The sequence below is a fragment of the Condylura cristata genome, unplaced genomic scaffold (assembly GCF_000260355.1).
Source record: "Condylura cristata isolate star-nosed mole 26May11 unplaced genomic scaffold, ConCri1.0 scaffold00023, whole genome shotgun sequence".
Taxonomy (NCBI): domain Eukaryota; kingdom Metazoa; phylum Chordata; class Mammalia; order Eulipotyphla; family Talpidae; genus Condylura; species Condylura cristata.
In genome coordinates this window covers 35,310,408-35,335,920 of record NW_004567124.1, presented here as the reverse complement: position 1 = coordinate 35,335,920, position 25,513 = coordinate 35,310,408, and the positions used below count along the sequence as shown (strand labels likewise).

Genomic DNA, 25,513 nt, shown 5'->3' with positions numbered 1-25,513 from the left:
GGGTCAGGAGAGGTCTGCCACACCATGTGGTCACCTCCGGGGCAGGCGGGAATCGAACTCATGAGGAAGCGGCTTTAGAATCTCAGTGCTATACTTTAACCCGCTGCGCCACCAGGGAGGGCCCACAAAGAATTTTTATAATCAGAACAGAAATGATGACAAATTGTGTGAAAAATGTTCTTACAAGCTAGCACCATTAATATTTATTATTGAATTAAAAAAAAACACTTATCTTCTCTTAAAATAAAAGTTTTCACAAAGAAGACACACTGACAAAATTCTACCAACTAGAAACTGTATTTTTTTTTTTTTTTTTTAAATCAGGGTAAGCCTTATGATCTGAAAAGGAACATAAAGTATTTTGGAACCATTGTTATCTAATTATCTAATGCCTAATCATTATTATCATTATATCTAACTGATGTAATAGAAATACAATAAAATGCACAAATTTAGGTATTTAGTTTAGTAAATTCTGTCAATTGCACAGTTTTGTAACCACCACCTGAAAACAAAAACAAAGACTACTTATTTCCTTTTGTTGTTTCTTTGAAAATAAAAAAATACCATGGCCCTCCCTGGTGGCGCAGCGGGCTAAAGCACTGCACTAAAAAGCTAAAGCCACTTCCCCATGAGTTCGATTCCTGTCTGCCCCGGAGGTGACCACATGGCGTGGCAGACCTCTCCTGACCCGCCCGCTGCTCCCCTTAGCAGTGTACTTCGTCGATCTGCCTGTTCTGTTCCCCACTCTGTCTCTGGTGAATCCTCTCGCTGCCCCTGAGCCTCTGGCCTGTACCCCAGTTTGGTATGCACAAATAAATCTTTCCCAAAAAATTTAAAAAATAAAATAATACCATACATAATTTAAACAGGTCAGATTACTGAAATAATAATTAATTTCTTGTAGTAGTCTCTGAATATATGAAAAACATTTTCATTTTACTTTAGGCCATATACAGTCATCAGATTAATTATAAAGAGTTATTTATCAGCTGCTATGAGAAAACAACTATGTAATTTGAGAACATACTAAGTGAGGTGGTCAAAAGAAATTCTTGGTATTGAATGTTTTCCAGATCCTCTAAACTGAAGAATTGCAGCTGGAAATAAAAGAAGCAAAACTAGATGAAATCATGAGGTCTGGAGGATAAGCAGGGATGAGTAGGATCTGAACACAATTTCTGAATATAATTAGTGATTAGTGGTTTATCTCTTCTGAGTTGGGGCATCTGTTAAATAGCCGTAACCCTTAAGTTGGCAAAAAGCTGGGAAAAAAAGAGGGTAGGCTGGGTAAAGAGTTTCTAATCTTTTTACCTTCCAAAGTTATTTGTTGGTAGGACTGTGCAGGGTGAAGTTCAAAAACACCAAAACATGGTACACTTTGCTAGAGGCATCACAAGCTCAATTGTGATTTGCCACCTCTCAATTCAGTTTAAACTGATATTGCTGCCAGCTATGAAGCTTACTTACTCAGGTTCAAGTGACTCACAGCTGAATCTCTATTTAAATTTGGCAGCATTCTAAAAGTGTCAGGAAAAGCAATTGGATAAATTCCATGTCCAATCCATCTGCTTAAACTGTTTACTTACAGTAACAACATACAAATGTCTCATGTTACTTATAAACCACAGAAAGCTTCTGGGATGCTGTAACTATCCAAACTGAAATGTAATGTTCATCATCACTTAGTGAGAAAATCAACACAAATAAAAACCATATTGGATGGAGGAAAAGAATAGAAAACCTGGGCCCTGCCTGATGGCGCAATGGGTTAAAAGCACAGCACTGCGAAGCTATCAGCAGCTGCTTCAGCATGAGTTTGATTCCCAGTCAGGAAGGTGATCTACATGGTGTGGCAGACCTCTCCTGTCTGGCCTGCTGCTTCCCTCAGCAGTGTATTTCACTTGGTTTGTCTGTTCTGCTCCCCACTCTGTCTCTAGTGAATCCTCTGACAGCCCCCACCTCACCTCTGGCTTATACCCCAGTTCTGTATGCATAAATAAATAAATCTTTAAAAAAAAAAAAAGAAAACCTTGAGAAGACCTCACAAGATTAAAAGCTGACTCACACAAGGACTTGGGGGCAGAAGGGAGTAACATGACCAGTGAGAGTAATCAAGACCCTCAGTGCCTTATCACAAGGCATAAGACCAAGCAGTTATCAGACTGCTATAGTGAGTGTTGGAAGCACAGCCATGAGGATTAAGATAGAGAGATTGGGCCCACTGTGAAATCTCCCATCCCTTTAGGATTCCACATAGTTATATAAAATTAAAGCAAATAGGCCACTCCACAAAGGAATGAAGCCCCTCCACCCCCAAAGAGAAAAGGAATATATCAGTGCGCAGTCTCTGCACAGTGCAGCAGTCCTCTGCCCACCTGTGCCTATGCAGGTGCTTCTTTCCAGCCCCTCCTTCCCTCTGCATGGCAGCAGCCTTCTGTCTGCCTGTGACCTGTACCATGCCAAGACTTCTCTACACTGACCTCCTTCAGTGGAGGTCAAGCTGTCCCCTTCAAGCCCACCTGCCTGTGACCATGCAGGCCTCTACAGCAAGCCTATCCCTTTTAGGGCAGCTATTCCTGCCCACTTGTGTCTATACAAGTGTCCTTTATTCCTCTGTCCTTTTTCCTAATAGACCTGCTCTTTAAATATAATCAACATCTCACCTCTGTGGAGAAATTCACTTGGGAATTCACCTCGTGCCACTGAAAAGGTGAAACCTTTCCCAGGGTGAACCCAAGGACCCCACACTAATTCCAAAAATGAAATAAATTTTCACTTCAATCAAATGTTAATACAATGGTAAGAAATGAGAAAAATATCTTTTCATATTCAAAAATGTTTTGATACTCCTTTAAAATACTTAAAACGGCCCTCCCTGGTGGCGCAGCGGGTTAAAGCACAACACTGAGAATCTAAAGCCGCTTCCGCATGAGTTCGATTCCCGCCTGCCCTGGAGGTGACCACATGGCGTGGCAGACCTCTCCTGACCCGCCCGCTGCTCCCCTCAGCAGTGTACTTCGTCGATCTGCCTGTTCTGCTCCCTACTCTGTCTCTGGTGAAGCCTCTCACCGCCCCTGAGCCTCTAGCCTGTACCCCAGTTCTGTATACACAAATAAATAAATCTTTAAAAAAAAATACTAAAACATTTCTACAACAAACATCTTTGGAGATTTTGAGTAATTTAAGAATATAATCTGAACAACTGTGTAAGGTGCAAAAACTAGAAGTATCAGGAAGACACTGATGAAACTTCAATACTCATTTCTGAATAATTACTGTCCTGATTTTTATGAAAAATATTTTCAGTATCTCCTTTATAGTTTTACTATCAGTATATGGGTTCTAAAACTCTAGGCACTTTTGTCTATTTTTGAACTTTATATAACTGGAGCTGTAATAGTGTGTACTTTTTAGAAGTTGTTTTGTTCACTATACTTTGTGAGATATATCCATGTTATTATTCATAAATGTAGTTCACTTGTTTTTATTTTAAAGTAATATTCCATGACAGGATCACTCCATAATATGCAAATCCAGCCATTGATGATACTTGGGCTATTTTCCACATTTTGTAATTATAAACAATGCTGACACTGAACACTGTATATTTACAAATATTCATATGCTTTAATTTCTCTGACACTGAAGTCAAATATGAGATGCAACCCTACAATGGGAAGCTGCTTTCCAAAGTAGTAATACCAAGTTCTATCACAAACTGCGAGGTCTTTGTCAACACATGGTATTTTTTTTTAAATATTTATTTATTTATTCATACAGAACTGGGGTACAGGCCAGAGATGCGGAGGGTGAGAGGATTCACCAGAGACAGAGTGGGGAGCAGAACAGGCAGATCGACGAAGTACACTGCTGAGGGGAGCAGCGGGCGGGTCAGGAGAGGTCTGCCTCGCCATGTGGATCTCCTCCGGGGCAGGCGGGAATCGAACTCATGCGGAAGTGGTTTCAGCTTCTTAGTGCAGTGCTTTAACCCGCTGCGCCACCAGGGAGGGCCGACACATGGTATTTTTAAACTTTAATTTTTGCCACTCTGATAGGTGACTTAGTATCACACTAAGCATTTAACTTGGATTTTTCATACTAGTAAAGAGAATGAGTCTGGATGCTTCATATCTATAAAGATTTCCCATCCTGTTGTCTTTCTACTCTTTTCCTGGTATCTGAATGAAGACAGAACATTTTTATTTTTAATATAAATTTACCAAATTTAACAAGTAATATCTAATGTTATTTAACAAGTAATATCTAATGTTATTTAACAAGTAATATCTAATGTTCTTTTTATAAAAAGGAAAATCCCAAACTAAAAGGACATTCTTCTGACATCTCCTAAGGGGTTATTTTTATGTTCTTACATTTAGATCCGTCTGGAATTAATTTTTGTTCATGAGATAATGTAGTGTCAAGTTTAAATGGAAGGGATGTATTTACTCTTATGTTTATCACAGCACTACTTATGGAAGTAAAAGTGCTGTTGTTTTAGTGTTCAGTAACAGATAAGTGGTAAAAAAAAGATGTTACACACACCACAATGGAATATTACTGAGCGATAATAAAAATGATGAAATCTTGCTATTTATGGTAATATGGGCAGAACTGGATGGAATTAACGCCAAGTGAAGTGAATTAGAAGAAGAAAAATATTGAATGATTTCACTTATATAAAACAAAGGAACAGATGAAACAAGCCCTGAAAATATGACTGCAGAAATAAGGTTACCAAAGGAAGTTCAGGAAGGTGGGGGGAAATGAGGGGAGGAGGCCTTCTAGACTATGGTGGAGAAGTATGGGCAATCTGAAGGTATGGTGGAGAAGTATGGGCAACCTGTTCATAAATCTGAACAGGTGTGAAAATATTACCCTAAGTCATATATAGTGTTGTAAACCAATGCTATCTCAATTTAAAAAAAAATGATACCATTTTTCCACCAGCAGACTCATGAGACCCAGGACCCCCATAAAGGAGGATAACATTATCTATCACTGCACAGCCTTCTATGAGAACCTGTGGGTCCTGAACAGACCAGCAGTCTTCCGAGCTTGTGAATTTCCATGAAACCCCACCAGTCTCTAACCAGACCTACAGGGTCATTGTGACATACTATGAGAGCCTACCAGTGCCCTCATGGAGTGGAGGGGCCCTGAACCCATGTCAGAGAGGGTTCCAAATAAGCCAGAGGCCTTGTGAGACTCTGCCAGCCTCCATCCAGTCCAGCAGAGGCCTTGTGAATACCCACAATGACCAGCCAGCATCTGCACAGACTGGCAGAAGCCTTGTGACTCTCTATAGGATACAGAGTTCAATTCAGGTCATCATCTACCTGGACCTACAAAGGCATTGTGACATCCCACAAGATTCCTGGCAGCACCTGAACAGACTAAGCAGAACCCAGACCTGAGTTAGGAAGTGAGCCACAGTGGCCAGAGGCCTCACAAACCAAATTTCATACCTTGCCAAATGCTTGCCCAGATAGATGAGAATCATGACCAACGAGGAGGGAGGACCCACACCCAGAGAAAACCCCACATACAGTGCTGGGTTCCAAAGTTAATAGTGAGTGGAAAGAAAAACCCAACAAATGGCAACATTAGTCCCTAAGTGAATAGTACAATACACAGAGAGAACAAATCTCCAGGATCTCAATACACTGACTTGGGAGCTATTGTCTCCTTACCAGATATGGAAGAAAACTAAGAAAAAAAAATGTTCTTGCAATGGAAATCGATGAACTGAAGACAGAAAATGAAGCTCTAAGATAAAAATAGTTTCTGGATTTCAAAAGAGAAATATAGGAGATGAAAACTCATGTCACAGAAGTAGAACAGATAAAGTGGAACAAATCAATGTTATTGAAGATGTAAATGTACAAAGAACCCAGGTAGAAAGGATGTGGAATCCCCAGCCCACCTTGTTCTAGGGATATCACCTTGGCACCCAGAGTTTCTGCTGGTTAAATTAAAATGTAGAGTCAGGAAGGGAGCCTAAAGTCTTCAGGATAAAAGTCTTGACATGAGGAACACACTGGAAAACAATTACATGCTGATACAGCAGGCAGATATTATGGCTAGATTAGCATAAAAGCAAGAATACCTTGACAGTAAGTTAAATATAAACAGGAACTAAAGATAGAGATAGAGATGTTTTGATTAGCAGCAACAATGAGGCCCTCCAGGCAACAGTTCCTCTTTACATCCCCCCAGCTTTTGCCAGACATTTATGCATCCCCAATAAACTCCCCACCACATACAGACTATTATGTATACCCAATCTACATCTCTACCATGCACATTCCTTCACATACTTGTCCACCTTCCCTAAACCTGATCCTTAGTGAATGTGAGACTGCTCTGAAAAAATGGTTTGTTTTCCCTGAGGTTCAATACCCTTTAGGTCTCTCTTACTTTGAATTGTCTTTCCTTCACCTAGGCTGCTCCCAACATGGCTGCCCCGCAAAGCAACAGAAGGAAAGAGAAAATGAAATTAAAGAAGGGCCCTCCCTCATGGCACAGTGGGTTAAAGCACAGAACTAAGGAGCTAAAGCCACTTCAGTGTGAGTTTGATCCCTGCTCTGGAGGTGACCCACATGGTGCGGCAGACCTCTCCTGACCTGTACGCTGCTCCCTTCAGCAGTGTACTTTGTCAGTTGGCCTGTTCTGCTCCCCACACTCGTCTCTGATGAATCTCTCACTGCTGCTGTACCTCTGGCCTGTACCCCAGTTCTGTATGCATATATAAATAAAATCTTTAAAAAAAGAAAAGGAAATTAAAGAAGAAGAAAAGCAACAGTCTCCATGAAAAAATGCAATGTACGAGTAATAGGAATGCCAGAGAAGGAAAAGAGAAGAAAAGGAACAGAAAATTATTACTTTCTGTTAAATAACTTCATTATTTAAAGAAGTAATGAGGAAAATATCAGGAACCCAGAGATGGGAATAAATGTACGAATCGAGGTATACAAAAGAACACTAACATACTTAAATAGAGACCAAAACTAAGATACTAAGATACTTCCAATAATTCAGGACAAAGAAAGAACACTGAAGCTGGCAAAGAAAAAAAAGCAGATAAAGTATAAAGCTACACTGATAAAAGCTAGCATCAGACTTCTCTGAAGAAACATGGTAAACAAGGAGAGAATGGAATGCAGTGTTCTGAATAAGTAAGAGGAAGAACTCTCAGCCAAGAATACTCTATCCTGAAGGAATCTCATTCAGATATGAGGCCTTTATAGTCACAGAGAAGCTCAAGGAAATGGCAAAGGCTAAATTATCCTCTAAGAAATACTAGAAGGAAGTTACATTAAAAACCAAAGAAACAGATTGACTCACAAAAATTAAGAATAAAATGGCAGCAATGGGCTGTCACATAGCAATCACTTCAAATGTAAAATGGAATGAATTCACCAATTTAGACAGAGTATTTTGTTAAACCAGGAATCAGAAGCCAACCTTCTACTGTCTCCAGGAAAAACACCATAACTCCAAAGACAAACATAGGCTCAAAGTAAAGGGTTCAAAAACAATTCTTCAAGAAAATGGGACCTAAAAGAAGGCAGGGACAGTCACACATGTTATCAGACAAAATAGATTTTCAGTTAAAAAAGGAATCAAGAGACAGAGAGGAACACTATTTAGTGATAAAGGAACAAGGCACCAAGAAGACATATTACTCGTCAAGGTATATGCATCCATGAAGGTAAATCAAAATACATTAGGCAAATACTATCAACTCTGAAAACAAATATTTGAAGAAAACATTTGTGATAGGAGACATCAACATCCCACTTTCACCAATGGACAGATCAACTGAAGAGAAAAATAAACAGCCCTACATAGAGAATTAGAACTCTTGGACATCACAGACATATCCAGGAAACTGCATCCTGTAAAAGCAGAATACACATTTTTTTTTCTCAACCACACATGGGACACTGTCCAGACAGACCACAGCCTGGGGCATAAAACAAATATCAATATATACTTTTTTGGAATATAAAACTATTTATTGACCACTGTTCACCAGTATTTACAATAAACAATATATAGTTGAATAACATTCTGCTTACTACAAAGTTACTTTTTTTCCTGGCTTCTGTTTAATCAGTAACCAAAATACTGAGAAAATTTGAATCTACATATAAGGAATGAATTGGGGGTAAAGAAAAAACATGCAGGTCAAGAGTTTGGGTTACAAAAGTCTGTTCACCCATTTATTCCAGCAAACCCTAAATTGCCAACATTGCTTACCACTCATTAGGTTTCCATTAACAGTCTTAGATGTTCCACAAATCATGGCCTTTCAGTCAATATACCACAGGGACTCAAGGACATCAACTTCTTGTAAAGGAATGGTTCACTAGAAGAAACCTTTAACTATCCATTTAATTAAGCCTTACTTGCCTAATTATAACACATCAGGATTTATCTAACTTTCTCATTTTGGGTGGGAAAGTTGTTGGTAGAGGTATTTATTCTGCAAATAAAATGCAATTCTACAATTCCAGATATAAAATAATGTCTGATATGGCTGTTTTTAAACTGTCCAATTTAAAAATTACTTATATTTAAATTGTCCAATTATAAAATAATCTACTTATTTGGAAGGTAAATCTTCAGGAAAATTTTCAGTTGAACTGAAAGTGATTTTGTCCTTAGGTTGCTCAAAAATGATGGCATCACAAAAAGGGGGCTTATCCATGGTCACAAAATGCTGTTTGGTGAAAGTTACAGGGAAAAAAAAAGCGGAAAACTGTTGTTTACATATGTATTTTATGTATATACAAACACACAGAAAAACAAATGAACAAAAAATCAAGAATGGCCCTTAGGCATTTGAGTTAAACACAAAAAATTTGGACTGAGTAATGACTATGGAGATTTCTCAATATTAAGAAAAGCTTTTCTCTAATGCAGGGGAAATAACATACCATGGTAGCAAATGTTCTTTTCTGATAAAGGAAGCAACTACAGAAAGCTCTTATTTTTTCAAAGGAACCAGTGCTATAGATGCAAAAAAAAAAAAAAAAAACTCTTAACAACTCTCAAAATGAACAAATCAAACTTGATTTTCACTAGAATGCATTTATTTCTTCACACTAGTAAATCAAAAAACCAAGGCCCAGATTACATACATATATCTAAGTACACATAAAAAGCAATGCATACAATTATTGAGCTTCCTCTTCTGGACATGAATGCCAAGTTAGTCTCTCTTCATAAAAAGCAATTACAATTTGAGGACACTTCATGTTTGCCTCTTTTGCCAGCACCAAGTCTGCTTCATCTGAATCTTTCCATTTCATAAGAAACATTAATTCTCTACTGCTGCTTGTGGCACCAATTATTCGTTCAGGATCAAGACCTCTTGGTTTGTCAGTAGCGTCTCTTTTCTCTTTTAGTTTGCTATCATCAGATTCACTGTCAGATAAAGATTTTCTTTTTACACCATCCTCTTCTTTACCATCTTTTTGAGAATTAAGAAATGCTTCAATCAACTCTGTACAATCTAAATTTTCTTCAGGTTCCCAAGTGTTGTCAGCATCTGTAAATCCTTACCACTTTAGGAAATATTCCACCTTTTCATTCACTACACGATTGTCCAATACTTTTTCCACCACAAATTCTTCAGGTTCTGCCTCTTCAACTTTTTTATTCTTTCCATTCTGTTTCTTTCCTATTTTTTCCAATGTAGTTTTAATTGGAGACCATTTCGATTGCAGACTTGAAGAGCTATTTATTATTCACACCTCTGAGCTGCTCCAGGTTGCGGGTCTTCTAGGTCTCCCCCAAATATCATATTTTAATGACCATAAAAGTATCAAACTGGAAGTCAACTTTCAAAAGAAAGTAGGGAAGTCCTTTATACACAGAGACTGAATTAACACACTACTGAAAGATCACTGGGTTAATGAGGAACTCAAAAAAATTAAAAAGTACCTCTAGACAAATGAGAATAAACATCTAAGATCTAAACTCTATGGTACACAGCAAAAGCAGTACTAAGAGGGAAATATATACCACACAGGCCCACATCAAGCACGAAAAAAGAGCTCAAATAAATAACCTTTGTCTTAACTTGAGGAATTATAAAACACAGAACAAATATATCTAAAAACTAGAAGAACAGAATTAATAAAAATCAAAGCAGAAGTAAATGAAATAGAAATTAAAAAGACAACACAAAAGATCACTGAAACCAAAAGCTGAATCTTTGGGGGGAAATAAAAGAAAGAAAGAAAGAAAAGAAATACCTTAAACAAGGCTCATCAAGACAAAGGTAAAAAAAAAACCTCAAATAGAATCAGAAATAAATTAAGAGAAATCACAACAGATGCTGAATAAATTCAGAGAATAATTTGAGACTATTATGGACACCTATATGCTAACAAATAATCTAGAATAGATAGACAAATACTCAGAATTCTACAATCAACTGAGACTAATAGGGAAGAAAGAGAAACCATAAAGAAATCATTTGTAGTAGTAATCAAAACTCTAGAAAAAAAAAACACACAAAACAACCCAAGAATCCAGGACCGATGGATTTGCAAGTGAGTTCTACCAAACCTTCAAAGATAAACTAATGCCTATCGTGCTCAAATATTTCCAAAAATTGAAAAATAAAGATTATCTCCAAATATTCTTTATGAGGCTAACATTACTCTAATACCAAACCCAAAGAAAAGATAACATGATGCAAAAAGAAAATTGCAAACCAATCTCCCAAATGAGCAGATGCAAAATCCCAAATAAATCCTAACAAACCACTCCACCACTGCATTAAATAAGTCATACGTCATGACCAAGTGGGATTCCTACCAGGTACAAAAGCATGGTTAAATATCTTATAATCAATCAACCTAACTCACCACATCATCAAGAAGATAAAAATCACATGATCAAATACAGAAAAATACTTGTTAAGATCCAAGATTAATTTATGTTGAAGATTTCAAAAATTCAGAATGAAATATACATTAACATAGTAAGTCATTTACGACAAACCCATAGCTAGTATCAGTCTTAATGGTTAAAAAATTGAGAATTTCCACAAAGATCTGGTAAAAAATCAGAATCTCCACTATCATCATTGTTATTCAACACACTATTGGAATTTCTAGCCAGAGCAAGAGAAAGATACAAAAGGAATCCAAACTGGGAAAGTGGAAGTAAAGTTATTATTTGCAGATGACAAGAATATATACATAGAGAAACCTTAAAATTCCATGGAAAAACTAATTGAAACAATCAGTTTCACAAAGTGACAGAGTATAAAAATCAACACCCAAATCAGTTGCTTTCTTATACACACAAACAATGCAACAGAAGAGAGATTAAGAGAGTGAACTTATTTACAATTAAACCAAAAAATTTAAATATCTCTATATAAACCTAGCAAAGGAGGTAAAAAAAAAAAAACAAGAAAAACTGTGAGATATTACTGAAAATGATAAAGACACAAACAAGTGGAAAAATATTCCCTGTTCATTCTATCCAAAACAATACAGATCCAATACAATACAAGTGTCTATGAAATATTTCAAAGAACTAGAGCGATTTATATGGAACCATAAATGGTCCTGAATAACAAAAGCAGTCTTGACACTTACAGACCATAAGCTGTATTATAAAACCATAATAATTAAAACAGCCTAATATGGGAACAAAAATAGACAGACCAATGGGATCAAATTGAAAATCCAGAAACAAACCCATATATATCTGGACAGTTGCTCTATGACAAAGGAGCAAAAAACATACAATGAAAAATGATAGCTTCTTCAATAAACGGTGTTGGGAAAGCTGAACAGTGAATGCAAAAGAATGAAACTAGACTCAATGAATAAAAGACTTGGTTGTGAAACCTGAAACTCTAAAATACATAGAAGAAAACATAGGCTTAACCTTTCATGACATAAGATTTACTGATGCATTTAGCAATTCATCCTAACAAGGAAAATAAGAGAGAATAAAAACAACTGGGACTGCAAAAAATTAAAAAAAAAAAATCTGTATATTAAAAGAAACCTTTTTTTTTTTTAAAAAAAAAGATTTATTTATTTGTGCATACAGAACTGCAGTATAGGCCAGAGGTGCAGGGGTGGTGAGAGGATTCACCAGAGACAGCAGGGAGCAGAACAGGACGACTTACGAAGTACAATGCTGAGGGGAGCAGTGGGCGGGCCAAGAGAGGTCTGCCGCGCCATGTGGGTCACCTCCAGGGCTAGGGATTGAACTCATGTGGAATTGGCTTTAGCTTCTTAGTGCTGTGCTTTAACCCGCCGTGCCACCAGGGAGGGCCCAAAAAGAAACCTTTAACTAAAATGAAGATACCCTACTGAATGGAGGAAAATATTTATACAACATAACATCTGAAAAGGGCTGATATCAAAGATATAAAAAGAACTTATAAAACTCTACAAAAACAAAATAACCCAATCAAGAAATGTATTAAAAAAGAAAAGATACCTCTTCAAAGATTTTTGAACAGACAGCAATACATGAAAACATTTTCACAATCAGTTATTAGAGAAATGCAAATCAAGACCACAATGAGATATCATCTCACACCTGTGAGAATCACCATGTGGTGAACATCAGTAACAATGGTGCTAAGCATCTTCAGTGCTGGTGAAGATGTGGAGAAACTGGAACCTTCACACACTACTAGTGGGACTGCAAACTCATCCAGCCCTTATGGAAAGCAAAGTTTGTCTCAAACAATTAAAAATGGATCTGTCATTTGATCTAGTAATTCCACTCTTATGCATCTATCCTCCAAATTATTAAACACTAATTCAAAAGGATTGCATTCCCATGTTATTTTTCATTAAATTTTTAAAATTTTTACATCATTCTTCATTTTGTGCATTTTTATCTCAGTTGTAATTCCTATGGACTTCCCACCAACAATTCACCTGTGTGCTATCACCAGTCAGTGCACTCTCCCCACCCCAGATCTGACCCCATTCCCCCTTCCACCCCCATAAAATATTTCTGATTTATAGTTGTTCACTGTTTTAATTTTTAATCTATTACATTTTTTGTCTCTTTTATACCCCTCCCCACCCTGATCCCTTATGTTCCTGCTATGATTGAAATCAGTATTTTTCTTTCTCTTTCTGGCTTATTTCATTAAGCATGATCCCTTCCAGCTTCACCTATGTTGCTGCAAAAAGCATGAGTTTATCTTTTTGATTGCTGAGTAATATTTCACGGTGTATAGGTATCACATCTTTTTAATCCAGTCATCTATTTTTGGGCATTTGGGTTGATTCCATGTCTTCTTTATTGTAAACAGAGCAACAATAAACCTGGGGGGATTGTACTTCCATGTTTTTTACAGCACTATTTACTATAGTTAAACAATGGAAACAACCCAAGTGCCCTAGAACAGAAGACTGGGTCAAGAAGATGTATATATACACAATGGAATACTACTTAGTGATCAAAGAAAATAAACTAATGACATTTACAACAACATAAATGGAGCTAGAAAGAATACGCTAAGTGAAATAAGAAGGAGAAAGATAAAATAGTGGATGGTGTCACTAGTGTATGGAATGTAAAGTAGCTAATAGAGAAGGACATGCTGAAAAACTAACACTTGATAGCTGACCACAGAATTGAAGCACAAAGGAAGGGCAGTCACGTGGGAGGATTGAGAACAAAGAAGAAAGCACAGTGGTCTATGGGGTAGAATATCGGTGAGTCAGTAGTGGATAGTGGTGGTTGCAGTCTGCTGGTAATACATGATGAGGGGTACCTCAATATTAATTTAGTTAAAGATAAATTAATTAAAAATTTAAAATGTACTATGTTCCTGTCCCACCAGTCTTCTGTATCCAAAGGCAAAAACTGGTGTTTCTGATACATATAAAGGTTTGAGAATCACTGCTATAACAAATTAAAACTAAATTTCATTGTGAACAGATACTATCAACATACTAGAAATGTTATTCCCAAAATAAATAGGGATATTTAATCATTGTAGATTTATTCACAAAACAACATATTTTTCCCCAATGCTTTTTTTCATATAAGCATGGAGAAATAACTCACAAATCAGACATTAAAAAATCAGCATTTGAATGGATATTTATGAATTCAATTATGTTCCATTTTTCTTTTTCTTGAATAGCATCTTCATTATTGCAGTTTTTTAATAAGTTTTGAAGCCTGGTATAGCAAATATTCAATATCATTCTTTCTCAATATTGTCTTGGCTAGCTTGGTTTCTTTGAAGGTCCATTTTAAGATTCCACATTTCAACTTCCATAAAATAATGTCTTAATTTCCTAATACAAGGTATTTTAATTGGGAGTGCACAAATCAACTTAGTAAGAAAGACACATTCTACAATGAGTTCAATCTGTTTATATAACAGATTTACTCCTAGATATTATTTTGATATTACACATACAACTGTTTTTTGTACTGTATCTAGTATCCTAGCTAAGCTTATGTATTAATTATCTGATAATCATTTTGTATTTTTATGTACAATTTATTTCATTTGCTAAGGATGAGTTGCACTGTTTTGTCTCAAAATCTTTTCTTTGTCTTTCTTCAGGAGCTAGAATCTAAATTTTAAAAAGCAGCGTTGATAGCCAGCATCTTTCTTTTGTTACCAATTTCAAAGAATAAGTTTTCAACTTTTCACCATTAAGAATGATGTTAGTCTTACTTTATTATAGAGATACAATTTGTCAGAATAAGGAAACTCCACTGTATTACTGGTTTTCTATGATGAATTTATTTGAACTTATCATTTTTGTTCCATCATTAGACATGATCTTGTTTTCTTTTATTAATACGAGCTATGATAGATTTTTTAATATTTAACCAAATGTGAATATTTTAAATAAATCCAACTTGTGATATATTACTCTTTTCACACACTGCATAATTCAATTGCCATAATGTAGTCAGTCATTTTGAATCCATCTTCATGACTAAGATTGGCATATACTTTGGTTTTACCCACATTTCACTAAGATGTATGTAGGTATGGATCTCTTTGTTAGCTTAGACTTCACTGTGTTTCTTGAATCAGTTCTAAGTAATAATACCAATTCTGCCAGATTTTCAGGTACTTTTCTTCTAAATAATTATACATAATTATAATACATTGGATGTTTTTATTATCTATTATAAGGCTATTACTTCCTTATGATAGATAATAAAATACTTTCTGTAGTTTTCATGTCTTCTCACCATATTTCATTTTGAATTTTTTCTTATGCTTTATCTTACAGTACACTATCTCTTCTGCTAGTTTATTCTACTGTTACCTCATCTACAAACTCTTAATGTTGATTACTAAAATAATCCACGCTCAGTTCTCATGTCTTTAATTGTTTATAGCTTTTAAAAATCAGTAACTACTTATATCCTTGGACACAGTAAACGTAGTTTTGGAGTCCCTGTTAGTATGTTTCTATTGATTTTTATCCATGTTATCATGTTTTTTGATATGAAATTTCTATGTCAGCCACTGTATTTGAATTTTTTTTTTTGATATAATTTATTGTCTTCCTCCACAGTCAATTTTCCATTTGCTTCTATTGGGCACTTGGAAATTAACAGAACCTTACTCTTTTTTCAGTGATTGTGATTTTCCCATCACACAGATGACTTGAGCTTGTGCTGTGTTATGTGCAATGACTAGCAAATATCCTATCGGTTCTCCTTCAAGTGCAGTCCTTTACAATGCTACCCTATGAAATCTGTTTTGGGAGCGGGGTATTAGGTCAGAGTCTTTACAACTGGTAGCCCTAGATCCCAAAACATGCTGTCCATCTCTAGTTCTAAGATGCCCAAAGTAAGACTCAGCTTCTCAGTCACCTATTTGGATTAATTGTGCTCAGTTCCAAAAAGCCATATTCCCAGATCTTGGCCCATTAAATCTCTATTGCTTTGTCAGCAATTTTGTCTAGTTCATAGTTTGTCTAAGCTTTATTAATCGACCATTCTGAATTACCTATATTGTCACTATTATTAGAGGCATTACCATAAATACTTTTAAACTTGCCATTTATTTTCTTAAAATATAGAAAGCACATTTATATAATCAGTGACTGGCATTCACCAAGTCTGGCAGTATTAATTTCTGTTTGTTCTACTAATAATTACCTACTTACTTTTGTGGTTTTTTTTTTTTTAAAGATTGATTTATTTATGCATACAGAACTACTGGGGTATAGGCCAGAGGTGCAAGGGTGGTGAGAGGACCCATCAGAGATAGAGCGGGTGGTACAGAACAGGCAGACCAATGAAGTACACTGCTCAGGAGAGCAGTGGGAGATAGGAGAGGTTGGCTGCACCATGTGGGTCACCTTCCTTGCTGGGAACTGAACTTTTGCTGAAGCAGCTGCATCCAGCCATGCAGCACCGCACTCCAATCACTGTGCCACCAGGGAGGGTGTGTGTGATTTTAACTGTGGCCATTTGTTTATTTAAATTTGGTAGAATTTAATTGAGGACTAGGATAAAGGCATCTTCTTCCAATGAAGACTTGCAATTCTTTTTGCCAGCTTCCTAGGGAGAAGCTGAATCAATCAACCAATCTGGGACTATTTTATTTTAATTTAATTTTTAAAGATTTATTTATTTATGCACACAAGAACTGGGGTACAATCCAGAGGTAGAGGGGGCGGTGAGAAGATTCATCAGAGACAGAATGGGGAGCAGAAGAGGCAGATCTACTGAAATCCACTGCTGAGGGGAACAGTGGGCCTGACAAGAGAGGTCTGCTGCACCATGTGGCTCACCACCCCGGCAGGGGATCAAACTGATGTTGCAGCAGCTGCAGATAGCTTCATAGTACTAAGCTTTAACATTCAACTCACCATTTCATTACCATAGTGATGAAAATTTGGGCTACAAATCTACTCCAGAATTGCATTATGGTTATAGCTTCTATATGATGCCAAAGTGCTTTCTCTTTAGTCTTTGAGGGTAGGAGTGAAAGGATTTATGATTATATTATGAAGGGAAATAATCCTATTAGACTTTATAATAAGTTGCCTAAGCAGCCCTTAGGCTTTCACTCTTCCTCACCTTTGAGGCTGGCAAAATTGTGAGTTACATTTGATAGTCTGGGACACGCTTTTGGAGAATTCATTTATACACACAAACTTCTAAATTCTTAATTTGTTGATAATTCTTTAACTTCTTTTTAGTTCTCTGATTCATTTAAGAAACTACTTTTCTCAGACTTTTTAGGTATTTTTGTTAGTAGAGTATAACACCTAGACCACAGTATTTCTTACAGAAATGGCTAATTCTTGTTAAATGTATTAACTTGTGCAATATGACTTTTACATAGAATCAGAGAGCCCCAAATGCCAGAAGGCGCTGAGACACACAGTTACAAAACCCAGTTCTCTTTTTGTGCCTCACAAAATGTTTAACCCACTAACTCTTAAAAGAGGTTCAGAACTTCAGAAAAAAACTCTGAGGGAAAACTGGGTCAAGGGAGTAACAGAAAACATCAGTGTACTAAGGTCAAATTAAGAGGTTAAAGACTTCAAGATTCATCTCTCACCATTCCTCAGTGAGTGCTTGCTCAAGTTTCGCCAGTTCCACCTTGTCACTGCTAGGCTCTCTGCAAATCCTTCATTGGGTACTTGGCTTTAGCTCTAATGATTTTGTTACTCCAGGCAGTTTTCCAAACAAAAGGAATGATTATTTACAATTCCTAGACTAAATCATAAATATCATCAGCTGAATTATACTGAAATGTCAGTATAAGTCTACAGAAAGGAATTTCACATAAAGTGAGTCTGTTTCAGCTAGGTGAAAGAGTTTTAGTTATAAAAGTAGCAAACAGATCTTACTGTAGCTAAGTTTAGTCTCTTTGGTGGTCCTGCAATGTATACTCTGGGGACAGTTTTACAGGAAGGTTTCTGATACAGCCCATTTAGACTGGGAGCCAGATGACATTTTTCTCCCTCAAATTATAAGGAATCAGTGGTATTCCAGTAAATTGCCCCTCTGTGAATGAAATGATGTTACTTAGATTTTTATACTAAATGCCCTTCTTAAATAGGTCATTTACATTTGTCTCAAAAAACTGCGATTACTTCAATCTAACACAATAACCATGAGATAACCATGAGATAAGGCCCACATAATGGTATCTTTAAGCAAATACCTGTTAGTTCAAGTAGAAGTAGCCTTTATCAAAACAAAAGTTAATCAGTATGTGTTAACTTTTTAAAAAATTATAAAATTTTCCCATTATATATCAACCCTCACCCACCCAAATATTCCATACAGTGTCTGACATGACCAGTTTCTGAATTCCTTGAGGTTATAAAAAAGGAGAGTGTTTCACAAAAACTGAGTTTAATGGCTTGGCCACAGTGCCACAGTATCATCTGATGCTAAAACACAGCTGAGCACTACCTTAAGACTTGGACATTCACATGCCCGAGAACCCACTCTGAAGCATGCGCAATAATTCTGAGTATGGTCCTAGCAGCAGCTGCAACAATGCCAAATAGGAACTGACTAGAAATACAAATTCTTGAAACACACTTCAGGTCCACAGAATCAGAAATCTAAGATGGGACTTGACAATTTATGTTTTAGTAAATCCTCTAGGTGATTCTGATGAAGATTAGAGTTGGAGACTCCCTACTTTAAAGAAATTCTTGTTCATCTGCTCTCATGTGAGGTTGTTTGAATAGCACTAACGCTAATCTCGCTCTCTCACACACATACACAAAAAAATTCAGGAAATGAACATCTATTGTTAGGAGAATGGATAAAAGAACTGTAGTATTAACACAGTGAAATAATTACTGTATAACAGGACAAATGAGTGAAAAACATGTATAAAAATAAAAAATAAGTAACTAATTACTTAATACATTTATGTGATGAAAGCAATGAAGTTACTGTTTTTTTTTTTTAAAAAAAGGAAAGGCTAACCATACTTTTAATTCAGTACAATGTTACCCCTTTAGAGGGGCAGAGCCAGGAGTTAGGGTAAGGAAGGCTCACACTGGGAACCATAATGTACTAGGAACAGTCAAGTTCTTAAGCTGAGTAGTAGTGAGTTCATAGCCAGTCACCATCTTTATGTCATGTTATCATTGGATTCCTTTCCATATGCCAAATATTACAAAATAAATTTTAAGCCCAGAAAACAAAAATAAATGCAGCTAAGTAAACAAAGATGGTCATTAACTTTAATGAAAAATAGAAAACACCTGAGTGATATAAATTATGCAAACTATAATAGGTCCATTTAGTTGCAAAGCATTTTTAAATAAGAAAATAATTGTGCTAAAATTATCCAGATAAAATAATTTTTAGATACACAGTATAAGGATTATAAGAGAATACAATAAAATGTCAATACTTTTACAGGGAATTTTACTTCTTTGTACTTTAACCTTTCCATGGTAAATAATATTTTAGAAATGATTAAAGAACTTTCAAGCTGTCATTAAAGAAAATGTCAAATTTTCTGTTAGAAACAGGATGGATATTGATGTTTTGTGGAAAGCTGATAGTGACTTATGAGCTTTATAATTGAGGCTTTTATTTTGTGCATTACAATTATATATCTATTATAATGATTTCATTTAAATTATTTTATGTTATGTATAAAAAGATATGACTGATAAAACTATGACCTAAAGAACATATTTTACAATTGAGGACTTCAATTAAAACAACTGAAAAAAAACTTCATTTTCATTAAGACAAGGGAAGAATATCCACCAATGGGTGATCATTTGGAAACACAGAAGAAACATATATACTGATTCTGCCTACTAACTCTATATTCTGTCATGGTAAGAAAGACTCACAAAGATTAAGACCAGCGACACAGATCAGTTACATACCTCTTTTTCCAGTATTCTAGTGATCTCACCAAGGGTACGATCTAAAGCAGAAACCTTTGTGTTTGCCCATGAGCCACTGTCTTGTACTTGAATTTGTTTTAGAAGATCTTTGGCTAATCGCTGAAGTCTTCAATACAAAATGAAAGGAAAGAATGACATAAGTTGCAATGTAATACTCATTTGCCTAAATACTTAAAAGAAAAGGTATTTGAATGATTATATTAGAAATTACAGAGCACCTGAGGGGAAGAAAATGCAAACTACACATCAGACTGGCCTCACTTTACATTCAGGAACAACAATCTAGTACTCACAGCACAAGAGAGAAATAGTGGACAGAACTGTCAATCCCCAGAATTATTTGGAACAATGGCTGCCATGTGTCTGCATGACACTTAAACCAGAACAGTCTCTGAGATGTGAGTGAGAGGATGACAGCACAGGAGATGCAGAACCTGAGTAGGCTATTAGTGTTGATTTAAATTTTCAAGGTAGGCTTGGAGATGATGTTCTAGGCATTGAGAACTCTTAATGTTTAATTCCCCATGTTCTAATTTATAGACAATTTGGGGATTTCCTGCCTCTGCTGAATCTCTTATTTAGAAAAGAGCAATTTTTGGCTTTTTACCACATAGTACTCCCTATTCCTTAGACTTTGGGATACTTTAGTAAGGGAACTGTATAGTATTTCTTTGTAGCACTCAATTCTTGTGTTTCAAACACCTCATCCACTGTGCAGTCCTCTTCCCTTGCCCTTGCTTACGAATCCTGCAGAAATGTATTCTCCCAGAGCTCTATTTTTTTTTTATCATTTTTATCCATAAGAATGATAATGTTTCACTTATCTGTAATTCCATAGGCTAGAGTTACGATCACTTTCTTATAAAGGTGCAATTTCCCTGTCTGTTTTCCAGTTTTACTCCCATTACGCAACTGCCACTAATAATTATAGTCAATAATGCATGTTAGTTCTCACTGTGGGCCAGGAACCATTCTCACTGCCTAGAGGTGAGGCAATTACATTAATTCATTTAGCTGGATTAATAAACATCTGCTGGCTCTCCCTGGTGGCGCAATGGGTTAGGACTTAGCACTGCAAGCTGGCCACTGCTGTTTCAGTGCGAGTTCCATCCTCGGCTCTGGAGGTGACCCACATGGCACAACAGACCTCTGCTGACCAGAGCCTGCTGCTCCCTCAGCAGTGTACTTTGTCTATCTGCCTGTTCTGCTCCCCACTCTGTGTCTGGTGAAGCCTCTCACCGCCCCTGCACCTCTGGCCTGTACCCCAGTTCTATGGGCATAAATAAAGTACATCTTTTTTGAAAAAACAAACATATGCTTGGCCCTCCCTGGTGGCACAGCGGATTAAAAGCACAGCACTGAAAATCTAAAGCCGCTTCCGCATGAATTCGATTCCCGCCTGCCCCGGAGGTGACCACATGGCGTGGCAGACCTCTCCTGACCCACCCAGTGCTCCCCTCAGCAGTGTACTTCATCAATCTGCCTGTTCTGTTCCCCACTCTGTCTCTGGTGAAGCCTCTCACCGCCCCTAAGGCTCTGGACTTTACCCTAGTTCTGTATGCACAAATAAATAAATCTTAAAAAATAATAATAAACATACGCCAGTATTTTCCATTTCTGATAAGAAGTCATGCCACACAAAAGATGACTACAGATACAGAATTTACTAAATCCATTTGCTCTGTTCATTTACTCTTACATTCTCCATGAAGACTTGCTTCATATATCCCTTAATCTCTTCAAAATTCACCCATCTGTTTCTCCCACTTGGTTTCCTGGGAAAAAAATCTTTCATTTTACAGAGAAAATGGAATTTCTTGGGCATGAAATCCTCACTTTCTACCATAAGCCAATCTGCATTTCACCTATACTCACCCATGCTCTTTATTTCTCCTGTCACAACCAAAGAAGACAAAACCTTTCCCAAAAGGGCCAATCCGACCCCACATGCTTTGCATGCATGAGGATTTTTCTGTATCTAAATTAACTTCTTTTTCCTGCTTCAAGGGTCTTTGCAAATACTCTTCATTTACTCAATGTGAAATGCTTTCACCACCTTCATACTATTTAGGATGTTCCTATTTTTCCCTTAATTCTTAACTCCAGCATTACTTCTATTTGACAGTTCTGCCAGTCATCCCAAGTCTGTCCTGTGCAGAACTTGATAACTGAACAGTAAGCAGTGACAGGAATGCTCTTTACCAGTACTGCCTAACATGGTGACTGCTAGCCAAATATGGTCACTGTGTGCTTGAGATATAGTTAGTATGACTGAGGAACGGAATTTTAATAATTTAAATTTAAATGATCATATGTCACCAGAGGCTATGACACTGGATGGTACTGAGGAAAGGTTTTTATCATCTACTAATTCACTGCCTTATCCATTCCACCTAACATAGTACCTCTGAAGTACACTCAATAAACAAATAATAAACAGCCTAAAAAATGTCTTAATTTTGAAATATTATTTCATAGGTTACAACATACTTTTATGTACATCACCTTATTTCTTTCAAAAGTACTGTTACTAGCATTATCTCCATTTGAAAAATGAAGAAACCAAGGTTTAAGGAATTTAGGTGACCTTTTCAGGGAGTTGCAACTGGTAAAAGCATTTAATAGACTTGAAATCTAGTATTTTGATTTTCAAATTTCATTATTTTTGTTTTCAAACCTATTCGTCTATTTAAATAAGGAGGTTTTATACACAAATGATTAATTTTCTAGAACACAATCTCCCCATAAAATTTATTTTATTGTAAGAATCAAAATTTCTCAAAGAATATAATAAGAAATACAGTTCAAAGAGGCACTGGATAACAGCATTTTAAACCTAAGCTATCCATATAAAGTTTTACTCTGACAAGTCAAAGACTGAATATAACTAGAAAATCTATGCTTGATTTCTTGCTCAAGCACATACCACACATGTAAACCTCTGGGGTGGGCATGTAACCAGTCTGAATCTTACTTTCCTTATCTTAAAAGTGAAGATAATATATGTATTTTTCTTTTCATATCTTTTGAAGATCAGAGATATGTAATGTACTTAAGACCATTCAATGAAGTACACTATTGTTATTGACAAGATGTCTCAATCTAACAAAAGGAAAATGAAATAAAAAAGACGAAAATCGAGTAAGAGTAATACATTTCCCCCTATTAATCAAAAACGGGCAGCGGTCCTATCCAATTTAAGTTACTGACCTCATCATGTGGAAAAATATTAGCAGTGAATTTCATTGTGTGACAGATAGTCGCTTTAACTTTTGGCTGAATAAAGGCCTGTACACCATGTTACTAAATATCTGGCCACAGCAATGGATGCATATTACTCTAGCAGTATTCTTACCAAGAATGCTCACATTCCACTGGAAATCAGGGGTATTTATGGAGGCACAGGACCATTTTAATTCAGAGAGTACAAGAGGTTTGTGTTTCACCGTGAGGTAAATCAAATCTAGGATTCATATGAATCCACCCTTCAAGGAAGAAAGCCAAATCAAGGGGATGCTTAGGTAACATGAGCTAATTCTTGCTTCCACAGAAATACAACAAATAATATAGCCCCTCTTGAGTAAAAAGCATCTGATTTTGATTCATACTATAAATAATTACAGAATGTCACAGGAGTCAAGCCCTGAAAGTTGTATTTCCCCTACAGGGCAAGAATGGGAGCTGTTAAGAAAGGGTGCAGTTTTTAACATGAAAATTGTTATTTGAGTCACTTCTAGAAGACAGTTTTTCTAGCACGGAAAAAAAAAAAAAAAGTAGAGACTTTTAAACTCCTAGCCTAGAATATGAGAAGTGTCAGCCAGGTAAATAGCTTTGTGGTGAATGTTGTGAGGTCAGATATTTTTTTCTCAAGACTAGAACAATTCCTATTAACTCTAAGTTCAAATCTGTTATTGGTAAATGTGAAACAGAAATGCATCTTTGTAGGAAACATTTACTTTTATTGCAGTAAAGTTTTAGGTTTTTTTTTTTATTAGGAACACTATGGACTATTTGCAAGTGTAAGAAAGGGTTGGGTCTGCTCTACTGCTTGTGGAGGGTCTTGCCTCAATACTGATGGCTGCTGAGTGATGAGCGTGGTGATTACGAAGTCTGGAGTGGCTGTGGATGTCTTCAAAGAAGACAACAATGAAGTCTAATGCATCCACTGACTCTTTTTCTCACAAGATTTTTCTGTACCATGGGATGCTGCTTGATACTACTTTACACACATTAAAATTTCGTTCAAGTTAGTCAATCCTCTCAAGCCCTGCTAGTGCTTTCTCAACTAAGTTGATGTAATATTCTAAATCCTTCCCTGTCATTTCAAAATGCTCACAGTATTTTCACTAGGAGTGGATTCCATGTCAAGAAACCATTTTCCTTTCTCATCAGTAGGAAGCAACTCGTTATTTATTAGTTTTGTCTTGAGACTGTAGCAATTTAGTCACATGTTCAGGTGCCAATTCTAATTCTAATTCTCTGACTTCAGTTACTTCCTCCACTGAATCCATGAACTTCTCAAAGTCAACCATGAGGGTTAGAATCAACTTTTTCCAAACTTGTATTAATGTTGATATTTTTACCTCTTTACATGAATCATAAATATTCTTAACAACAACTAAAATGATGAATCCTTTCCCAAGGTTTTCAATTGACTTTACCAGGTTCACAGAGAAATCACTATTTGTAGCTCCTTTACCCTTACAATCTGTGGTCTTAAATAGTAAGACCTGAAAGTCAAAATGACTCTTTGAGCCTGGGCTACAGAATGAATATTATGCTAGCAACATGAAAACAATACTCATTTTTTTGAACATATCTATCAGAGGTCTTGGAAAACAGTGTACATAGTCAATAGATAGTTCTATTTTGAAATAATTTTTTTTGTCTTGAGCATTAGGTCTCAACAGTGGGCTTAATATAATACATAAATCATGTAAACAGATGAGCTGTCATTCAGGCTTTGATGTGCACATATAGAATAGGCAGAGTAGAATTAGTATAACTCTTAGGGGCCCTAGGATTTTCAGAATGGTATACAAACAATGGCGTCTTCTATTCTAATGGTTTCCATTTGAAATCACAGGTCTCTAACAAGACTTAACTTGTCATGTGAAGCAAGGCACTGACTTCCCAAGTAGTTATGTAAGTCCTAAATGGCATCTTCTAAAATAAACTGCTTCATCTACAATGAAGAAAGTTGGCTAGTGTAGTTACCTTCATCAGCAATCTTAGTGAGGATTTCTGGATAATTTGCAGCTTCTAGAGCAGCACCTACTGCTTCATCTTGCACTTACATTATGGAGATGGTTTCTTTCTTATACCTCATAAGCCAACCTCTGCTAGCTTCAAACTCTCCTTCCCCATCTTCCTCACCTATTTCAGTCTTCATGGACTTGCAGTGATAGGCCTTGCTCTGAATTAGGTTCAGGCTTAAGGGAATGTTGGTTTGATCTTCTATCCATATCATGAAAACTTTATCTGTATCAGCAATAAAGATGGTCTGCATGTGTTCACAGAAATAGCATTTTTATTTTGTTGAGTAACTTTTCCTTTGTATTAACACTTGGCTAACAATTTGGAAAGAGAAGCAAAGCTTTTGGCTTTCT

General features: G+C 36.4%; 1 protein-coding gene and 1 pseudogene across 4 annotated transcripts in view; both read right to left on the bottom strand.

The window, feature by feature from the left end:
* Positions 1-25,513, bottom strand: part of SCAPER (S-phase cyclin A-associated protein in the ER) — a 398,115-nt gene that overhangs the window by 182,692 nt on the left and 189,910 nt on the right. For all 4 annotated transcript variants that reach the window (XM_004688004.2, XM_004688005.2, XM_012728648.1 and 1 more), the window contains exon 22: positions 19,884-20,010. In XM_004688004.2, coding sequence (XP_004688061.1) covers positions 19,884-20,010 — 127 coding nt within the window. The remainder of the gene's footprint in view (positions 1-19,883; positions 20,011-25,513) is intronic.
* LOC105853978 lies at positions 9,134-9,755 on the bottom strand (annotated as a pseudogene).